The sequence below is a fragment of the Meriones unguiculatus genome, chromosome 9 (assembly GCF_030254825.1).
Source record: "Meriones unguiculatus strain TT.TT164.6M chromosome 9, Bangor_MerUng_6.1, whole genome shotgun sequence".
NCBI lineage: Eukaryota > Metazoa > Chordata > Mammalia > Rodentia > Muridae > Meriones > Meriones unguiculatus.
The window spans coordinates 5,068,183-5,087,227 of NC_083357.1; the positions used below are offsets into that span (position 1 = coordinate 5,068,183).

Genomic DNA, 19,045 nt, shown 5'->3' on the forward strand with positions numbered 1-19,045 from the left:
ATTGTCCTCCTTACTCACCAGGGTGAACCTACAACCCATTGCTGGTTAGGTGTCTGACTTCTCCCGCTAGAGCCAGCTGGATTGCTGTATTTGTGTTTATGATCATGTTGTTACAGAAGTTATCATAAGGTTAAGCCTCTGGGTCATTTCCATGCTCTTGGAAAATGCTTCTTAAATTGCTACCAGATGATGTGTGGAAAACAGTTCTCAAACTGTGGGTCTTGAACCCTTTGGGGGGGTCAATTGACCCTTTCACAGGGATCGCCTAAGACGATTGGAAAACATAGTTATTTACATGATGATTCATAACAGTAGCAAAATTACACTTATGAAGTAGCAACAAAAATAATTCTGTGGCTGGGGGGTCACCGCAACATGAGGAGCTGTATTAAAATGCCGTAGCCTTCGGAAGGCTGAGAACCACTGGTTTGTGAAGTCAACCCCGTGAGGCCCAGTACCCACATCTCCCGTCTGCCCACACTCATCACTACCTTTGAAAGCTGCTCTATGAAAGCAGATGGACCAGCTTATTTACATTTCTGTTTTACTAATTACTAGGGAGGAAAGTCGGCAATGATTGTTTGCTCTTTAGTGGGTTGAGTTTCCTCGGTGAGCTATACACAACCAAAACATTTCAGCTTAAAAAAAAATCTAGTATTTTATGATTAAAAAATTAATGTAATGAGTCATAAAGTTTTGGATTCAGGGAATGTGTAATAGGAAGTTTGATTCAGGGAATGTGTAACATTTGAGTGTGGGCTTAGTCTGAACCTTGAGAAATCACTGGTGTGGAATTAGCTTTTTAAGAATTTTTAAGAAAAGTTTAGTGTTTCTCCCCTGACTTTAGGGGCTCTGGAAAGTTCATTCATGGCTCTAGTATCTTGAAAGGTGTTTTCTTTAGTGGTATTTTTGACTAGGAAAGGCAATAGTTTTGCTTTCCCATGGCCATCTGAGCTAGGGATGTGCTGTAATCCTAGCTACCTAAGAGGCTGAGGAGTGAAGCTTGTTTAGATTTGAGGGAAGTCTGGGCTACTTGCGGAGATGTGGTCTCAAAACACAACAACAACAACAAAACCCCCACCAGTCTGTTCGGAGATACTGTGGGTCTACATGACTCTACGAGATTTGGGGTTCCCCACTGAGAGCTGCCAGGCCTCCCTGTGCTCGGCTGTCATGACCTCTGTCCTCTTCCAGCACTGTGCTGACAGGCTTAACCTTATGTGTCTCCTGACAGGGCCTTGACCTTTCGCATGGTCTGGCAGAGCATGGGCGAGGTCTGCAGCTCCTGCTGCAGATCTCTTTTCTCTACATCGTCTTGCCATGAGCCCCACCTTCCCTTTAGCTTGATCCAGATGCATGCAGGGAACTGGGAAATCCCCAGGGAAGTCACAGCCTTATAGAAGTGTGAGCAGGTTGCCAGCAGGTGAAGGGTGAACTTGCAAGAGCTGGCTGCATGGGGCTGGGAGGAAGATCTCTGCCTGGGTGGCAAGGGAGGTTGCCATGGTGGCAACTATAGTAACCCTGATGCAAGTGCTGGCCGTGCTCTCCCAGCTGGAAGATGGTGAGGTGCCAAGAGAACAGCCTTACACTGCCCTATGCGTTCAGACAGGCTGTGTGTGGTAGAAATATTTGATAAGTGACACATAAGTAATACATTCTGGTCGATTAAGTGGCCAGGGAAAAAAGAAATTCCACAGATGCCTGAAATGGGGCTGCCTGATTGTGGGCATTTCCAGGTCTGACCCTAGTACCAACCACTGTTATCACCCTATTCCATAGGGTCCTGTGAAGATCTAGGGAGTTAATTATCATAAAAGAACTCCGCTGGGACTGGAGATGGCTCAGTGGATTAAGTGCTTGCTGTGTAAGCATGAGCACCCAGAGAAGAGCTGGGAGCAGTGGGTGGGGTGTGCCTGTAGCCCCAGGAAGAGGGAGAGGCGGCAACAGGCAGATACCAGGAACTCCCTGAGTTCCAGGTTTAGTGCCAGAATCTGTCTCAAAAAATAAGATGGGCAGTGGTAGAGGAAGACGTTCTGATATCGACCTCTGGCCTACACCAGCACAAATATTACTGTCATGAAAATACTACTACCAACCCTCCAACCCATACCTCGTCCTTTTCACACCCATTCCTCTTGCCAGCTGTCTGAGTGGTTGAGCAGGCCTTGGGGAGCGGCTGTTTGCTTCGGTGCCTAGATCCCCTTGTTGTCAGTGTGCTTGGCATTGCCCTCGCTCTCGCCCACGTGTGCTCCAGCAAGCCTGCCTCGGGCTAGGCTTCACTGCTGTATTTCACTGACAATCTGGGAATAAATTGTTTTTATGTGTGGCCCCAGTCATTGCCAAGACCAGCATTTATGGAGCTTCTAATTACCCTGGAGGCTGTGGTGGGCCCTGTATCAAAGTCAATAAGCTATTCTAAGTGATGCTGGCTAATTTGAGAATTTGCAGTGTCTTAGCTGCTAGGAGCAAGAGAGCGTTAACTGGAAATGCCCATTCTAAGGGCTCAGTTTTAGGATTTTGGTTTTAGACATGCTGGTCCACCTACTTGCTGATTTATTAGCTGCTGATCAACATAGTATTGATTAAAATATGAGTACTTCTGCTCCTCCCTCCCTGGACAAAATCCAAATAATAACAAATACTCCTACAAGTGATCCATAGGACCTAGGAAAGGGTTCAGGTCCAAAAGAACGAGTTTTCTGTTAGAGCCTTGAACATATCTCCATTTTTTTAAGACTTATTTATTTATTTTAAGTATGAGTGCTCCATCTGCATGTACACCTGCAAGCCAGAAGGGGGCATCGGATTACATTATAGAGGTTGGGAGCCACCATGTGGTTGCTGGGAATTGAACTCAGAACCTCTGGAAGAGCAGCCAGTGCTCTTAACCACTGAGCCATCTCTCCAGCCCCACATCTCCATTCTTATTGTTTATGGTATAGAAACAGTTTGACAGTTTTGCTTTCTTCCTTTTATTATTTTTCTAAAAAAAAAAATCAGAAAGATAGTTTGAGTTCATAGTGATTTTTAAGATTTATTTTATTTCTTATTTGTAGGTGTGTGTGTGTGTGTGTATCTGTGTGTGTATATACGTGTGTGGGAGGTGGGGTGTGTGTGGACATGTAGGCGTGTGGGTGTGCATGCTCGCCCACAGAGGCCAAATGAGGGCACCAGATCCCCTGGAGCTGGAGTTACAGGCAGTTATGACTTCTGACAAATTTGAGTCCTTAAATGCTCTTAACTGCTGAGTCATCTTTTCAGCCCGTCATAGTGATTAAAAAATACTTTCTAAGAATTTCTTGCTCTAAATTCCTTTAAAATAATCAGAAAAGTCAGCCACGAAGGTTTAAAGAGCTGGGAATGTAGGCCAGCGGTGGAGTACTTGCCTGGTATGCACGAGACCCTGGAATTTGTCGTTAGCCCTTAGGAAGAAAGAAGGGCAAGCCTGCAGAGCGTGTCTGTCATCAGCCCTCAGCACTAGCTAAGGCTGCGCACGTGCATCTCAGGCTAGCCTAAGACTCTGTCTCCCATCTTAAACAAAACAAAACAAAAACCATGAAAAACTCTGCTTTAAGTAAACTATAATGTGCACTCAGAAAAAACTGTTAATCTTTATGATTTTTTTAAAAATAAGGTTTCATTGTGTGGTGTAGTCTAGTCCTGAGCTTCCGACCTCAAGCAGTCCTGCCTCAGCCTCCCGGGGAGCTGGGCTGCGTGTGCAAGCAAACACTCCCAGCTTTTGTGGATCTCCATCTGCAAGTGTGGGGAAACCTGTAAGACTGCTAGCCTGTCTTTTATTGTCATTATTATCTCACATGTGTTCACATGTATATGTTTGTGTCTCCATCCGGTTTTTCCCTTTTCCAGTGTTGGGGTTACAGAAGCGTGCTTCTATGCCGGGTGTTTGCATGGGTGCTGGTGCTGTGAAATCAGGTCCTCACGCTGACACAGTGAGCACTTTTCGTAGCTACTCCTCTGCTTTCTTTGTGTGTGTGTGTGTGTGTGTGTGTGTGTGTGTGTGTGTGTTCTCACTATTTAGCCCAGCCTGGCCTGAAACTCTATACTGACTAGAATGGCCTTGAACTCAGAAATGTCTAGGCTTCTGCTATCCAAGTTCTGGGATTAAAGGTGTGTATCCCCACACGTGCTTCCTTTCTTTTCTTGAGATGACAGCCATTTTGACTGGGACAGATAAAATCTTAAAGCAGATTTAATTTGTATTTCTCTGATGGCGGAGGATGGTGAGCACCTTCGTGTTTCGGTGTTGAAGAAGTGTGTATTCACCTAGCCTTGTGTTCATTGGATGGGGTGTGTGTGTACCTTTCAGCTCTGTGTGTATGGGTAGTAAGCTTTCGTGGTTACTAACCCTTCTGAACACAGTCTCTTCTCTTGGCCGTTGTCCTTTGCCGAGCTGTTGAGTTTAATGTAATCCCATTTTTCAGTTATTAAGATGTTTTCATTTTATGTGTATGTTTGAGGGCATGAGTGCATGTTTGTGCACTGCGTGTGAACCTGGTAGGAGAAGTACAGGAGACCATCTGGAACTGTATCCATCTGCACATCCTCAGCCCCACCCCGAGGGCGCCATCATGTTAAGTGTGACGTGTCTGCTTTTGGGTTCTGTCCCAACTCTGTTCTCCCCACAGACTTTCTCTCTGTTCCCAGTAGAGCATCTTTAATTCTTTTATCTCACCTGTCTCTCATCCAATTCCTTCTGCTATCCCTGGTCCAAGTTCTCGCCATTCCTCGCCAGGGTCGTCGCAGGACCGTCTGCCCTGTGTCGTTTCTCAGAGCTTTGCTCATGTTGCACTAAGTATGGACTTTGAGAACTTAGACCTGGTTCCTCTTCTGCTCAGAACTTGCATTTCGCCTTAGCCTGGCAGCTCTCCTTCAAGAGGCTGAACTGGGGAAAGTTGCTCTGGAGACACACTGGTAGCGGGAAGCGAAAGCACAAGGGGGCAGTGAGCTTAGCAGTGCCCCAGACACTGCAGGGGATGCTGGGAATCTCAAAGCAGGGGCGCCAGAGGGCCAGAAAGGAGGGAGTGGAGCAGGCCAGCAGGTGTGAGAATTGTTAACCCAGAGTAAAGGAGTAAATGTATGGTTCAGAAATGGGGACTTGCATAGCCATTTCCCCCTTCTGCTGATAACCCTCTGTGGTAAAGCCCTTTCCATTTACATTCAGGCTTGCTCTGCTCATTCCTACTCACAAACAGAATTCCCTCCTGTGCTTTAGTTTATACAATTTTGTTTACATTATTATCATGCAAAGATTTTTTTTCCATCAAATTCATATCTTTTATTTTGCCTGAAAATGTTTTTATTTAAAAAAAATATGGTGGGGCTGGCTCATCGGGTGAAGGCACTTGGTGGCTAATCCCTAGGACCCGAGTTTGATCTCTAGGACCCACATGGCAGGAGAGAACTTATTCCCACAGGTTTTCCTCTCCTGCAATTATGTGCCATGGCACACTGAACCCTCCACACACAATAAATAAGTATAATAAAAAATTAAAACTAACAGAGAGAAAAAAATCTAGGCTCAGAGAGTCCTGCAGAAACTGATGAATCAACCAAGGACCATGCATGGAGAGGTAGACCCCCTGCTCAGATGTAGCCCATGGAAGCTCAGTCTCCATTTGGGTACCCTAGTAAGGGGAACAGAGGCTGTCTCTGACATGTACTCAGTGGCCAGCTCCTTGATCATCTCCCCTTTGATCATCTCATCTTTGATGAGACCTGATAGGCTAGGGTCAGATAGTAGGGGAGGAGGACCTCCCCTATCAATGGACTAGGGGAGGGGTGTAGGGTGGAAAGAGGTAGAGAGGGTGGGACCAGGAGGAGATGAGGAGGGGCTACTGCCAGGATACAAAGTGAATAAATAATAATAATAAAATTAAAACCTAGAACTTGTGTGGCCTCCGGGGAGATACTGGAGTTTTTCAGCCTGTTTGTAATGAAGGAGAGTTCTTGTCTGAATCAGAGCCATGAACATTATGTCACCTGACAGTGTCCGTTTGGGAATCATTTATATGTTAGAAAGAAGGAGCCATACGGGGCATTGGGTCGGGTGTTTGGTTGTGTCTGGGTTTTGCTGTAGATTTGATTTTGGTGGGGCTGTAGGACTTTTCTCTTGGGGTCCAAGCAGGGTCTTGGGATGAAAGTCTCCTGGACCGTCCTGCTGCCTTTCCTCTTCGGAGGCAGCACTTCCCCTATGAATCTAGTCACTGAACAGTAATGTTTGTCTTCTCTCTTCTAGACCCAAGCGGCCGAGGCAAAACAACTTCTCCATGTTTCCCTCTCCCAGAGCCTGGAATTTCAGAGGGGTAAGTGTCCTGGGGGTCCCGGCCCATTGGTGGGGGCGTGGCGTAGCGTGCTGTACTTCACTCTCCTCCCACGTTTCTCCTGGGGACAGGTCCTCTGGGTCCATGCATGGATGAGCTCACCTGCCCTGGACCCAGAGCATGTGGCTGTAGGAAACTCCTGTGAACATGTCAAGATCTCCTCAGAGAGCATCACACTGTGCTCCTGCGCTCCTTTGAGTGGAGGAAAAGAGAGCGAGGAATGTGCCAGCTTAGTGATAACGTAGGTGAAAGCCTTCAGGGCATTTTGCTTTCCAAAGGTTTAATGTACTCACGGAAGTTTCCCCAAACAGCACACTCTTCCTGGCCAGGCAGGAGGGCCCAGGCAGGAGGGGACAGGCAGTTCTTCCTCTTGGTGATGTCATCTTCCTTGATATGAGGGGGATGATGACAGTCACAGCCCTTGGAGGACCCACGCTGCTCAGGTGGTGACTCTTGGCTCTGTAGGGAACACTCTGAGTTCATTCATCTCCAGGAAATTGCCCATGAGGCTCCTCTGTCCGGCACTGCCACTCCTAAACATGCTGTTCCAGGCCCATCCATGTCATCCGAACCCTCTCTGGGAAGCTGGTTGTTATGAAGCTGGCTCAAGAGCCCCCCTGCCCCCCCTCCGGTACCCCTGCATGTCTATTTGCTGTGTTTAGTTAGGCACTTGCTGAAGTAACTTGGAAGCTTGGAAGCCCCAAATGGAAGCATGCTGAGACCTCGTTTATTTCTTGTTTTCTGCTGTATCTCTAGGCCTGGCCTAATGTTTGGTTTGTTGAAGGAACAAATGGCATCTACATCTATCCTGCACAAAATCCACACGTTGCTATTAAACATGTTCCAAGTCTTTAGTCAATACTATTTCTATTTGTTCTGATTGGCTCTAGTCGCACTTTAAAACTGGAAAGATGGCAGCCGTTTATTAAAACTGTGGGACGTGGCACTAATTTAAGTATTTCTCTATCTACCTACTTATGGGTGTACGTGTGGCACAGGCATGGTACATGTGTGGAAATCTGAGGACAACTTGCAAGTGGAAGTCAGTTCTCTCCTTCCACCATCTAGGTCCTGGGATTGAACACGGGTCATGTTTGGTGACATCACCTTTATCTACTGGGCTGTCTCACTGGCCCATGATTCGATTTTCACGTGGGCTACAGCACACTTTTTACCTAGCACGAGGAGGGTTATACTGACCTCAGAGGTAGATGTGTGACTGGCTGAAGGAGGTCTTGGACCTGCTGTTTGTGTTTTTACGGATGAGATCTCCATTTCTAAAGTGTGTTCAGTGGATGATTGTGACCATCAAGGGATAAAAAAAGCTTGTGGAGTGCAGTAAATTTGGGACTTGCTGAATGAGCCACGGGAAGTCTGTTCCTCACTGCAGGATGTGTCAGAGAGTTGAAAGGTTAATGTCTGGAGACTCCAGAGGGGGGAATTAATGGAATTTGCAGCATTTCCCAGAGTCTCTGTTGACTACGCAGTCTAGACACACTTTGGAAGTTGGCCTTTGTTGTCATTTTTGGACTGTGAGCAAGGCAGTCTTTTTGAGGACCTTGTTTTCAGTGTACTCCTGCTCTTCAGTGTTGTTAGCTAAGAGTAGCAGGTACACAGGACAGAAGGCCACCCCAAATTGCAGAGGTACTATCCCGGCTTTAGCACATGAAATCCCCCGCTTCAGGGAACAGACCAGCTGGGTAGATTTTTCTGTCTATGATCTTGAGATGTCTCTATCTGGTCCCTTTTGGAAAATTCTTTTAGAGGCCCACATCTATAAATTGCAGAGGCAAGAGGATCATGTGTAATGTGGTCTAGCCTGGTGTCACTACATTAGTGATACCCTATTTCAAAAAACCTCTGACGGAGCACCTGGAAGTCATGCACAAGGCCCTAGGCCTAATCTCCAACATTGCAAAATCAATAAATCAGTTACACTGGCATGAATGACTAAATTTCAACTGGTACTTGGGCCAGTGGCAGTGTGTGTCTTGGTTTCTTATTCTTTCTTTGAATTTTTTTCTTCTGGCTTTGGGGCTTCTTGGAAAAGCCAGACAACCTGGCATCAAGATAGACCAGAGGGAAAGGTGTTGGGCCTGGAGAGACGCAGGAGAGTGCTAGCAGTCTCATTCACAGCAGGGCTTGCCCCTTGTTGCTATGAAGGACCCTGTGTGCCAGGACGAAAACCTTCCCCTGTGGAGTTACCTGGTGGTGCAGATCTGTAATGCAAGTCAGTCTCAGGCCTGATAGACTGAGCTGCGCACGCTCCTGCAGGGTGGGATTCTAGAGCACAGCCATCCTGGGACGCTTGGTTTCCTTCCTTGCTTAGATGGGAAGGTCCTAAAATCTGTGCACTAGCAAATTTTCTGTATTTGTATGTGGGGTAGAAAGAGCCGTTATACTGTAACTGTTTGCGATTCTGCTGTTCTTTAGCTTGTGTAGGAAAAGGATGCCGAGGGTACTCACCCAGGTCCTGGGCAGTTGTTAGGAAGCAGGGCTGAGGTATAGAGACAGGGTGCTGGAGAGATGACCCACGCTGTTCTAGATGAGGGGTGGAGAAGGATGCACATGTGGGAAAGCTCTGGGGTTTGGGAGCAGCTGAAGATCAGAGAGGGATACTGCAATGCTTTCAAAGGCCTTGTGGAGCAAATTGTACAGCAACCTCCTCATCTTGCTGGGAAGCAGCAACATTGGTGCTGAAAGCATCAGGCGTGTGTTTTTTCTTAACTGCGTCAACAGGAGTTTCATCTGTGAGGGGGGTACAGTCATGCTGCGTTCAGTCTGCTCACAGAGCAGTCGAGCCCGGGCCCAGGTTGCCATCGCTAGCAAGGCCTTCACTGCGCTCCCCACACTTTCATTCTACTGTGTCTCCAGCTCCATCTTTCATCCGACCCAGGGTACTGCCAGTCCATCCACAGCCAGACACTGAGCGCGCTGTGTGGCTGGCAGAGGCCTTGGTGGGGACTTTGAAAGCAGGATAGGAACAGGAGAAAAGAGAAAGGCAGCAAGGAGGGACCCTGAGGGGAGTGTGGCTCCTCTGGGCACAGTTGTTCCTCTTCTGGTTGGGGAAGTTCTTAGCTCAATCGTTTCCTGCAACCCCCACTGTGTGTGAGTGTGTGGGTGTGTGGGTGTGTGGGTGTGGTGGTGAGGGTGTGTGGGTGTGGGGGTGAGGGTGTGTTCCAGTGGAGGAGGGGGGGAAGAAAAGGGCCATCTGGCTGACAGAGAGCTCAGTAGTGCTGTTCTTCTTTGTCTCTGCCTTACAGGGCTGAACTTAGAGTCAGGCGTTTTTGTGGGGTCTAGGGATCCAACTTCCAGTTGCTGGGCAGGTACTTTAACCACAGAGTCCCTTCTCTGGCCCACAGAACTGTGAGGGTCTTGCTCCTGTCTGTAGATGAGCTGGGGAATTCTCGGCCAGGCACTGCTGCCCACAGAGCCCTGCTGGAGGCGCTACAGCTCAGCCAGAGCTGCCAGAGGCGGTTCAGACTCCATTGTGGCTATTTCTCTAGCTCTGAGTCTTTGGAAGCCATTTTGAGACTCTGGGGCTTAGAAGGACATACAACAGAGCCTCAGCATTCTCACTTTTAGTCAGGACTAAGTCCCGGGCAGGACTCTGGCCGCAGGTGACAAACTCCATATAAATCACCTCAAGTGAAGAGGGAATTGATGTCTGTGAGATTGGAGTAAATCAAGGAGGATGGCCTTCAGGCACGGCTCTGTCCAGGAGTATGTTATTTCTTGGCTTTGTCACACTTTCTGGGTCTGTCTCTTCTTCCTGCCTGTGGCCTTTTTTTTTAGACAGGATGCTCTCAGCAGAGGAAACAGACCTTTTTGTTTCTGGGGTCCGCAGATAAGATCCTCTTGCAGAACTGTCCCCACCTGAGCCGTGCGCTGTGTAATGACTTGCCCCTGAGATCAAGAGGACGGTGAACTGTGATTGGACAGGGCTTGGTTAGGTGCTCCCCTCTGGCCAGGTTTTGTGCCACTTGAGGTGAGGCAGGGCCAGTGGCTCAGAGGAGGGGTCTAATGATGTTTCCCAAAGAGAGGCCAGTTGCTGGACAGACAGGAAATAGTTGTGATCACTCTAAGGGCCGCTGCAAGTGGAGAATTCAGGGCTGGAACTTCTCTTCTGATAGTGAGTCCTGTGTCTTCACCCCATGGCCTTACTCACCCTTCTCCTAGTGTCTGGAAGGGAACTGTCACGTCCTCCATCTGAGACTCTCTGGAATTCACAACTCAGTGAGTGAGAGCCCTTACTACTAACACTTACCAGGCCAGGTCACCACCGACTATGACCCGACCATTTCTAAGCTTCAAAAGGAGGCAGCAGGCCTCCCTCACCAGCTACGGCCTCTGCTTGCAGCCTCACTTGTGTTTACTGAAGAACGGCTCCAGGTCAGACCAGGGCATTTCTGCAGTGTGCCCTCCACAGTGGGGTGTGGGTCCAAGACCTCCCAAATATCAAAGTCCTCGGATGCTCATATGTCTGCATGTGAGAACTGCATCATAGCCTCTCATACACGTCAAAGTGTATGTGGCTCTCTGTGCTACCTAAAACATTGTAAATGCTGTTGCAATATTCACTATACAACCATTCAGGGATTAATGACAAGAAAAGCAGACTGTACATGGGCAGTCCACGGTTCCTGTTTTATTTTTCATGTATGTGTGTGTGCCCCCGTGTTTATCTAGGTAGCATGTGTGTACAGTGCCTAGAGAGGCCAGAAGAGCAGGAACTGGAGTTATGGATGTCTGTGAGCCTCCACGTGGGTGCCTGGGACTCGAACCCAGGCCTCCAGAAGAGCAGCTGGTGCTCTTAACCACTGAACCACCTCACCAGGCCTCAGGTTTTTCTGATCTGTGGTCAAATCTGTGGATTTAGGACCCATGGGTTTTGACAGCTGACTGATATTTTGATATTAAAGATGAGGAAGGGGTTGAGGAGCTGGCCCAGTTGGTGAAGGGCCTGTCCTGCAAGTACAGAAACGTGTTTGGATCCTCACACCCACATGACAAGCCAGGGGAGATGGCACAAAACCCCAGTTCCCTGCCTCGGGAGGCTGAGGCAGGAAGGTCATTAGGCATTTGAGACCAGCGTGAGGATCCATAATAGACAAAAACTAACAAAGTAAAACACAAATGAAACAAGCGCAACGAATACTTCATTGTTCAAGTGTAGTCTTTTTAAAGTGCTAGAAATAAGAGAATATTCTATGTGAAGCCTTTCATCACTCAGAATCCCCTTTAATATGCTTTTATTTCCTCAAATTTTGTTTTTAAAGTTTTGAGGAAATAAAAGCATATTTCCGATATTTACTGAGCTGAGGCTGTTTTCTCTTTCTGTAATAATAACATTGTTGTCATGGCAATCACAGCAATGGTTCCACTCATCCCAGATAACAGCCCTCTGTCCACCCCCAGGCTTGTTAGGGTGTTCTCTGCATCTGACCATTCCCCCCAAATGATTTCAAGAATGGGAGTGCTTTGAGTCTCATCTTCTCCTTATAGGTGGGGAAACGAGGTATGTTGACTTCTGTCATAGAGCAGCAAACTAGTATAATTTCGGAGACTTACCACCCACTCATGGCTCAGTTCGGTACAGTGGGTTCTCTGCTCTGGGCTTCGCAGCATAGAAACCAAGATATCAGACTGGGCTGCCGTTTCTCCAGGCTTAACCTCCACATTTCAGTTCTTTGGGGTTGCCAGGCCTTGGTGCCCATGCCGTCGCTGATTTGACTTCCTGTAGCCCACACTCCCTACCCCTCCCGCCTTCAGTGCTGGAGAGCCTCCTTTCCAGGAAATATTGTGACGCTGCCACCAGATCAGATGAAGTCACCCAGACAGTGCCCCTCCTAGTGATCTGAAGGTCCACAGTTAGCAGGTTAGCGACTCCGGAGTTGACATCCTATGTTGAGGTTCGGCCTGCATGCTGGGGAGAGGCTCGTAGGAGGCCTGTGCCCTAGAGAAAGGCATGCTGGCTACTTTTAGATACTCGCCTCTCCACAAATTAATAGAGGAAAGTAACTGTGCTAAGGCCACACATTGTAAGGTAGTGCCTGGACCTACCTCACTCCACTCCAGCGCCTCCATGCCTTGGGTAGCACTTTCGTGGAGAATCTTTCCGTACAAAGTTACTTGCAAGCAGGAAATACTATCACTGTTTATCTCACGCAACCCTCCAGATACACAAAGGACTTTGGCAAAGGCATGATGCAGATTTGAAAACCTGGTAGAAAAACTGTGAAGGGCTTAGGAGAAGCAGGCCCAAAGAGGAAATACGGAGTCAAATCGTTCATTTTAACTGCTATTTTAAAATGACAAAAGTGGTAAAAAAAAATAATGATAGCGAGAGCAGTGTAGCACTTCATTTATGCCTTGCTGTGCAAAAGCGCCATGCTCTCGCAGCCTGTTTCGCCAAACCTGTTCGCACCCCAGCGTGTCTGCGGGAAGAATAAAACCAGAAGCGCCCCAGAGTTCCACAGCGTTGAGACAGAGGGGAGCTCAGATTCCATTTTCTCTATTTGTTGTTATGTGTGACACAGGAGGGGCGCGTGTGTGCCCAAGAACACACACGGCTGTCAGAGGACAACTTTGTGGAAGTTGGTTCTTTCCTTGCACCCTGTGGGTCTGAGAGAGATCCTCAGGCTTGGTGGCCACTGAGCCATTGTGCCCATCCTGGCCCCGGGTCCAGCTCTGAAACAAGTCAGTTTGGCCTCAGAGCCTGTGGTCTCAGCAGTGTGTTGCATACCAGTGTAGGTGACGTAAAACATACAGGGTCAGCGTTTAGTTCACTATAACTAAACTCAATTTGTTCATGACGAAAAGCAAATAGAAACCATCCATTTTTGAAGAAGGATTATATATGAATAGATACATAGAAAAAGTTGGGAAAGCTTGATCGACAGTCTGAGATGGACGAGAGCTTCCAGAACTCTCATGGTAGCTGCATACTTTTTGTCATGTCTAATTTTTTTTTTATTTTAGAAAAGAGGTATATTCCATCTATAATTAGCAAAAGGAATAAGCATGGCAATTAAAAAAGATATTCCATACTCGGAAGCTTTTATAAGCAAGAGGAAGCATATTTAACAAAGTTTGGGGCTAGAAGACCCTGCCTCTTGGGACACCATTAATTGACGTTGTATAGGGCCTCTCAGGACTGGCAAAATCTGGGTATATAGACAGGATCTGTTAGTCACATGCCCAAAGACTCATGCCCACTTCTTACCCACGCCCTCGCCCCCGAGCCTAGGGAGGTCACAGTGCTCATTCGAGGCTGGGCATTTGCTGTCGGCTGCCCCTGGATATTACAGACCATGAATTTGGTAGACAATCCTTGGCCACTCTAACAGAGGCCTAAGTGATGAAGCCATGTGGGGTCAGAATGCCAGACTGAGGACTTCAGACTGGACAAATGTGAGCATCAGGTCCTTATGGGACAGATCTGTTTGGTAAGTAGCTGCTTTTTGCCAGTTAGCTGAAAAAAAAAATGGCTGTCTGATCTTTGTTTCACTTCTTTCATGGGCAGAAGACACATGGAGCCAGAATGGACCAGCAGTAGTGGGCAGCCACGAAAGGCCTCCTGTGGATTAAAGTGCTCATTTGTATTGTGTGCCTCTGGGTACCCACTGCCTCGTACATCTTGTGTGTACTTCATGTGTACATTATTGTACTTTAGGGATTGGTGCCTCATGCATATTAAGTATCTTTTGCTCCTTTTGCTTATGTTTATTTAGCACACAAATTTTACTCACTAGCCATTTCCATATTACTGAGTATCTGTAAGTAGCCTTCTGTGAGTAAAATGTGTTCACGCTGAAACCAAATCTTACTACAGTCTGATTGCACGGGGGCCATTTTAAATGGATGAGCCCATGTAAGTGTGGTAATGACCTTCCTCCCTTTCTTGAGTTTTGGTCTCACTGACATTCACCAGGCAGGCTCTCTTGCCATCCAGCTCTGGAGCTGTCCAAGTCCTGGGCCAGCAATTTTTGTGTGTGATTGTCTCTGCCTCCTGGCAGGTGGCTCTGGTTAGAACCATCTGGCTTTGACGCTGGAGCAGCAACAAGTCCCATTAGTCCCTGATGCTTGGCTAACACACATTCAGCACGGCGGGAACATTCTGTGAGACAGAATACGGCTAATGTGCAGCGTGCTCTGTGTTCCCAGGCTTGACTGGATGTGACGCCCCAGTAAGGAAAAAGGGGGGAACAGGGCTGAGAGTTTTTATTTTCTAATGGACAGAGGAGGATTTGTTTAAGAGCATAGCTCTGAGTTAGGAGAAGTACAATGATTCAGCTATGCATTTTAATTTATGCAGTTTTATCTAAACCTTACTGAAGAGGGGATAGGAGAAAACTGACTCAGTACAGGTGTTTAGTACACATATGTAGCTGTTTTTCCCTCTGATGGTCTTGGGGATTCCAGACCATACCATGGACCCCTCTGTGCAGCGCGTACCCTGAAACGTACCCAGAGCTGCGCAGCAGCTCTGTCTGGGGCCTACGCCGAAGGTGCACATACCTGCCATACTGGCTCGTAGCAGCAGAGGAGGGAGTATTGAGTGTGGCTGACTGAGAGAAAGGATTCACTTGCTTCCTTCCTCGGGGCTTAGCATAACCGTCATTTTCACAATGTGTGCTGTGTTGTCAGCATTTTTCCATATCATGACAAACATGTGGGAAAACTGGAAGACAGATACAGCGAGTATTCGCTGTCCAGAATCAACAGCTGCTAATGTTTGCTTTACTTACTGGCTTTAATTGTGGACACGGTTTTGGCTTCGTTTTGCTGACATGGTTTTGGCTTTATTTTGCTGACACTTCAAAATAACACAGTTGCAGATATATAGATGCCTAGAATAAGGATGCCTGCACGTTATTGTCAAATCCAGCAAAGTTGTCATTCACAGGCGCCTCTCCTGGGAGGTTCCCCATGGCTCTCTCAGGATGGCCAGCGCATCCCATTAGAGTTCTTTCTTAGTTTTGTTTTTAATATGGAACACTTGACAAATTTGCATGTCATCCTTGTGCAGAGGATACTAATCTTCTCTGCATCGTTCCAGTTCTAGTATGTGTGCTGCTGAAGTGAGCACTGTTGCTTAGTTTCTAATGTGACCGAGGATTATGATTTTGTTATGAAGTTTCTTAAGTATAGTTTATTCTCAGACAGTCCCTATGCGTCCCCCCCCATAATCTTTTAAAATGTGTTTAAAAGATCAGACCAGCTGCTTATAAATGTGTCTTAGATTTGACTAGTAAATGCTTCAGTTTCATGTCTGTCCATGTCTGGTGTGTGTGTGTGTGTGTGTGAGTACACATCTACCCTAGGATGTCATTTAACCTGTTTCTCTGTCCTTTATATTTCTTGTGAACTGGTAGTTTAGGACATGGTTCACTTTGGGTCTGAGCACCTAGAGACAGCAAACATGCGCCATGCTGGCCTCCTATTCGCAGGCACAGCTGGGTTGCCTGTTATCTGAGGCTACTGTGCTCTGTGGCCAGGTGCTCCCAGCAGCCAGGGCTCTGCACGGGGATGGTCTGCGCTGCAGATTTCTTGTGGGCATTTTAGATGGCGCTCTAAGCAAAGAACAGGTGCTCTACTGTCCGTAGAAACTGATGGCTTAATAAAGAGCACTCGGTTGTGGGACCGGGGCTTCTGCCCTCAAGTTTTTATCCCTGTGTGTGTGGCTTTGCTGGGTACATGGTGGTACCAACTCTGTGGCCTGTAGCTCACAGAATTCTCTCAGTTGTCCCATCTGAAAGTCCCTAAGGAGGTCCTGATTGGTCAACCCAACTCTCTGGTCTTCACCATTAGGCTGCTCGTCAGCTCTTAGAAGGGCTCCACTCATAAAAGACCCCTGTGCCCAGATATATTTGGTCCTTGTGGAACTCCTGTCCTCTCCAGGTCATGTTAACTACCCCCCTCCTTTTTTTTATTCCCTGCTATGTGCTGAAGGTTTGGTTATGAGTCTTAGTATCTGCTTTGATGGACTGCTAGGTAGAGTCTTTCAGAGGCCTTCTGTGGTAGGCTCCTGTCCTGTTACTTATTTGCTCCTACATCCAATGTCCATCCCAAGGGGAGCAGGTTCTCCCCTATCAGTGGACTTGGAAAGGGGCAAGGAGGAGATGAGAGTGGGAGGGTAGGATTGGGAGGGAGAGAGGGAGCAGGATACAATAGGGATACAAAGTTTATAAACTAATATTAAAAAAATAAAAATTATATATATATAAAAGAAGAGCTCCACTCTTGACCCATTCCTCTGTAGCCAGAGAGTGAAGTCCAAGATGGTCTGCTGTTTACCAGTCTGGGCAGGGGAACAATTTCTCTGAGACACATGCTCCCTCCCTGCAATATTCCAGGTTCTTATGGTGATTAGATTAAATACTTTATGTGAGTTTGTTGTGGGTCTGTGATGAAGAGCAGGTGCGATGATGAACAGGTCAGCCCTTTCTTGCCCGGCTCTTCAGACTGGGCTCTCACGGCCATGTGCCACTCCTGAGGGCAGCACTGCTAAGGGTGGACTGCCTGGGAAGGGAGCGTGGGAAACATCCTAACCACCTTCCTAGCTTTCTAGTGTAGTAGAACACCTTTCTTCCCCCCAGTATTTCCTCCTTTTAAGTAATAGATCCAGACTTTATGGGAGACAGAGTCCAGATGATTTGCTGTGTGTGTATGTTCTACCATTAAGACAAAAGATAAAAAGACAGACCTGGTACACGTGGGACTATGTTGGGCATAGAATATGTTTTGTGCTGTAAGCTATTGACTGAATTTTATTTATTTATTTATTTATTTATTTATTTATTTATTTATGTATTTATTATGTATACAGAATTCTACCTGCACATGTGCCTGCATGCCAGAAGAGGGCACCAGATCTCATTATAGGTGGTTGTGAGCACCATGTGGGTGCTGGGAATTGAATTCAGGACCTTTGAGAGAGTAGCCAGTAGGTTAACTCTAAGCCATCTCTCCAGCTCTTGACTGAATTTTAAATGTAATACAAATCCATTCTGCAATGTTTCCAGTGTGTTCCTTCTGATAGGTGTTGACTTGTGGTAGTTCAGTCTTAATGCATCTTGGTACAGTTTGGGGTTGTCTCAGTTTGGGATTTATTTTGCTTGTCTCTCTACTATATCACTGGCTGCATTCTTCTAATGCTTGTGGTTTTGACGTGAAAAAATTATTAACTTCTTTTTTTAATTAAATTTTTATTTTTTATATTAATTACAGTTTATTCACTTTGTATCCCAGCTGTAACACCCTCCCTCATTCCTTCTCAATCCCACTGAACCTCCATCATCTCCTCCCATGCCCCTCTCCAAGTCCACTAATAGGGGAGATCCTTCTCCCCTTCCATCTGACGCTAGCTGATCAGGTCTCATCAGGACTGGCTGCATTGTCCTCCTCTGTGGCCTAGTAAGTCTGCCCTCCCCTCAGGCGGAGGTGATCAAAGAGCCAGCTACTGAGTTCATGTCAAAAACAGCCCCTGTTCCCCTTTTTAGGGAACCCACTTGGATACTGAGCTGCCATGGGCTACATCTGAGCAGGGGTTCTAGTTTATCTTCATGCATGGTCCTTGGTTGGAGTATCAGTTTCAGAAAAGATCCCTGTGCCCAGATATTTCAGTTCTGTTGAATTATTAACTTCTTATCAAAGATCATTTTGATGTTGAGGTAACACTATAAACCATTGACCTTAGTAGGGAAGTTTAAGAATTGGAATTTAAAAAAAATGTGCATGTGCCTTTGAGCATTTACGTGCATTTGTGCGTGTGTGTGTGTGCGTGCGTGTGTGTGTGTGTGTGTGTGTGTGTGTGTGTGTGTTTCTGTGGGGTGTTTATACACATGTGGATGTAGAGGTCAGATGCCAACATGAGTGTCATTCTTCAGGAACTGTTCACTTTGATTTTTTTTTTTTTAAGGTAGGGTTTCACTATGCAGCCAGGCTGACCTAGAACTCACGTTATAGATCAGGCAGGTGTCATGCTACAAGAACCCTCATGCTTCTGTCCCAAGCCCTGGGTTTAAGGGTGTTTGCCACCATGCCTGGCTACCACCTTGCCTTTTGAGACAGGCCTGTCACTGGTCTGCAGTTGGCGCATCAGGCTAGGCTAGCTGCCCACCAAGGCCCAGGAATCTGCCTCTCTCTCTCCCCCAGCACCAGGGTCATGTGAGCCACACCACCACAGCTGGCTTTTTAAGGTATGTGTTCTGGGGATCTAACTCAGGTCTGTGTAGTTAATGACAGAAACACTAAGGAAGCAACCCCAGAAAAATCTTAAAGAGTCATCGTTATTAACCTACAGAACCAGCCTGTATTGTATGTGCTAACTTGAAATGGAGAAGACTACAGATTAAGAACTTGTATTGGGAACTTATGAATTGTGATAGCTAGCTTTCTGTCATTATGATAAACAGCTGAGGTAAACAACTCTTTCTAAAAGGTGAAGCTTATACTGACTCATAGTTTGACCGTAGTTACTTACTCCTGATGCTGTGGGACTGTGGCAGAGCTCGGTCTCATGGCAGGGGCGTGTTGCAGAAAATCCAGCTTACCTCATGGTGGCCAGGAAGGAAAGAGAGCAGTAGGAAGGGGGCAGGGATGCAGTGCCCCCAACCAAGGACCTAACTTCCTTTCCCTAGGTGTCAGCTCACATACCCTCCACCACCTCTCAAAAACACTCGTTTGTGTACTCAGCCTTT

At 47.0% G+C, this 19,045-nt stretch overlaps 1 protein-coding gene and 1 non-coding gene across 3 annotated transcripts in view; one reads left to right on the forward strand and one right to left on the reverse strand.

Annotated features, from left to right (window-relative positions):
• The window catches only part of Arhgef3 (Rho guanine nucleotide exchange factor 3), a 256,572-nt gene that overhangs the window by 75,000 nt on the left and 162,527 nt on the right, over positions 1-19,045 (forward strand). For both annotated transcript variants that reach the window (XM_021656759.2, XM_060390761.1), the window contains exon 3: positions 6,257-6,323. In XM_021656759.2, coding sequence (XP_021512434.1) covers positions 6,257-6,323 — 67 coding nt within the window. The remainder of the gene's footprint in view (positions 1-6,256; positions 6,324-19,045) is intronic.
• LOC132656765 (U6 spliceosomal RNA) lies at positions 15,328-15,432 on the reverse strand. The gene has a single exon (XR_009594455.1). It is a non-coding gene; the product is annotated as a U6 spliceosomal RNA (small nuclear RNA).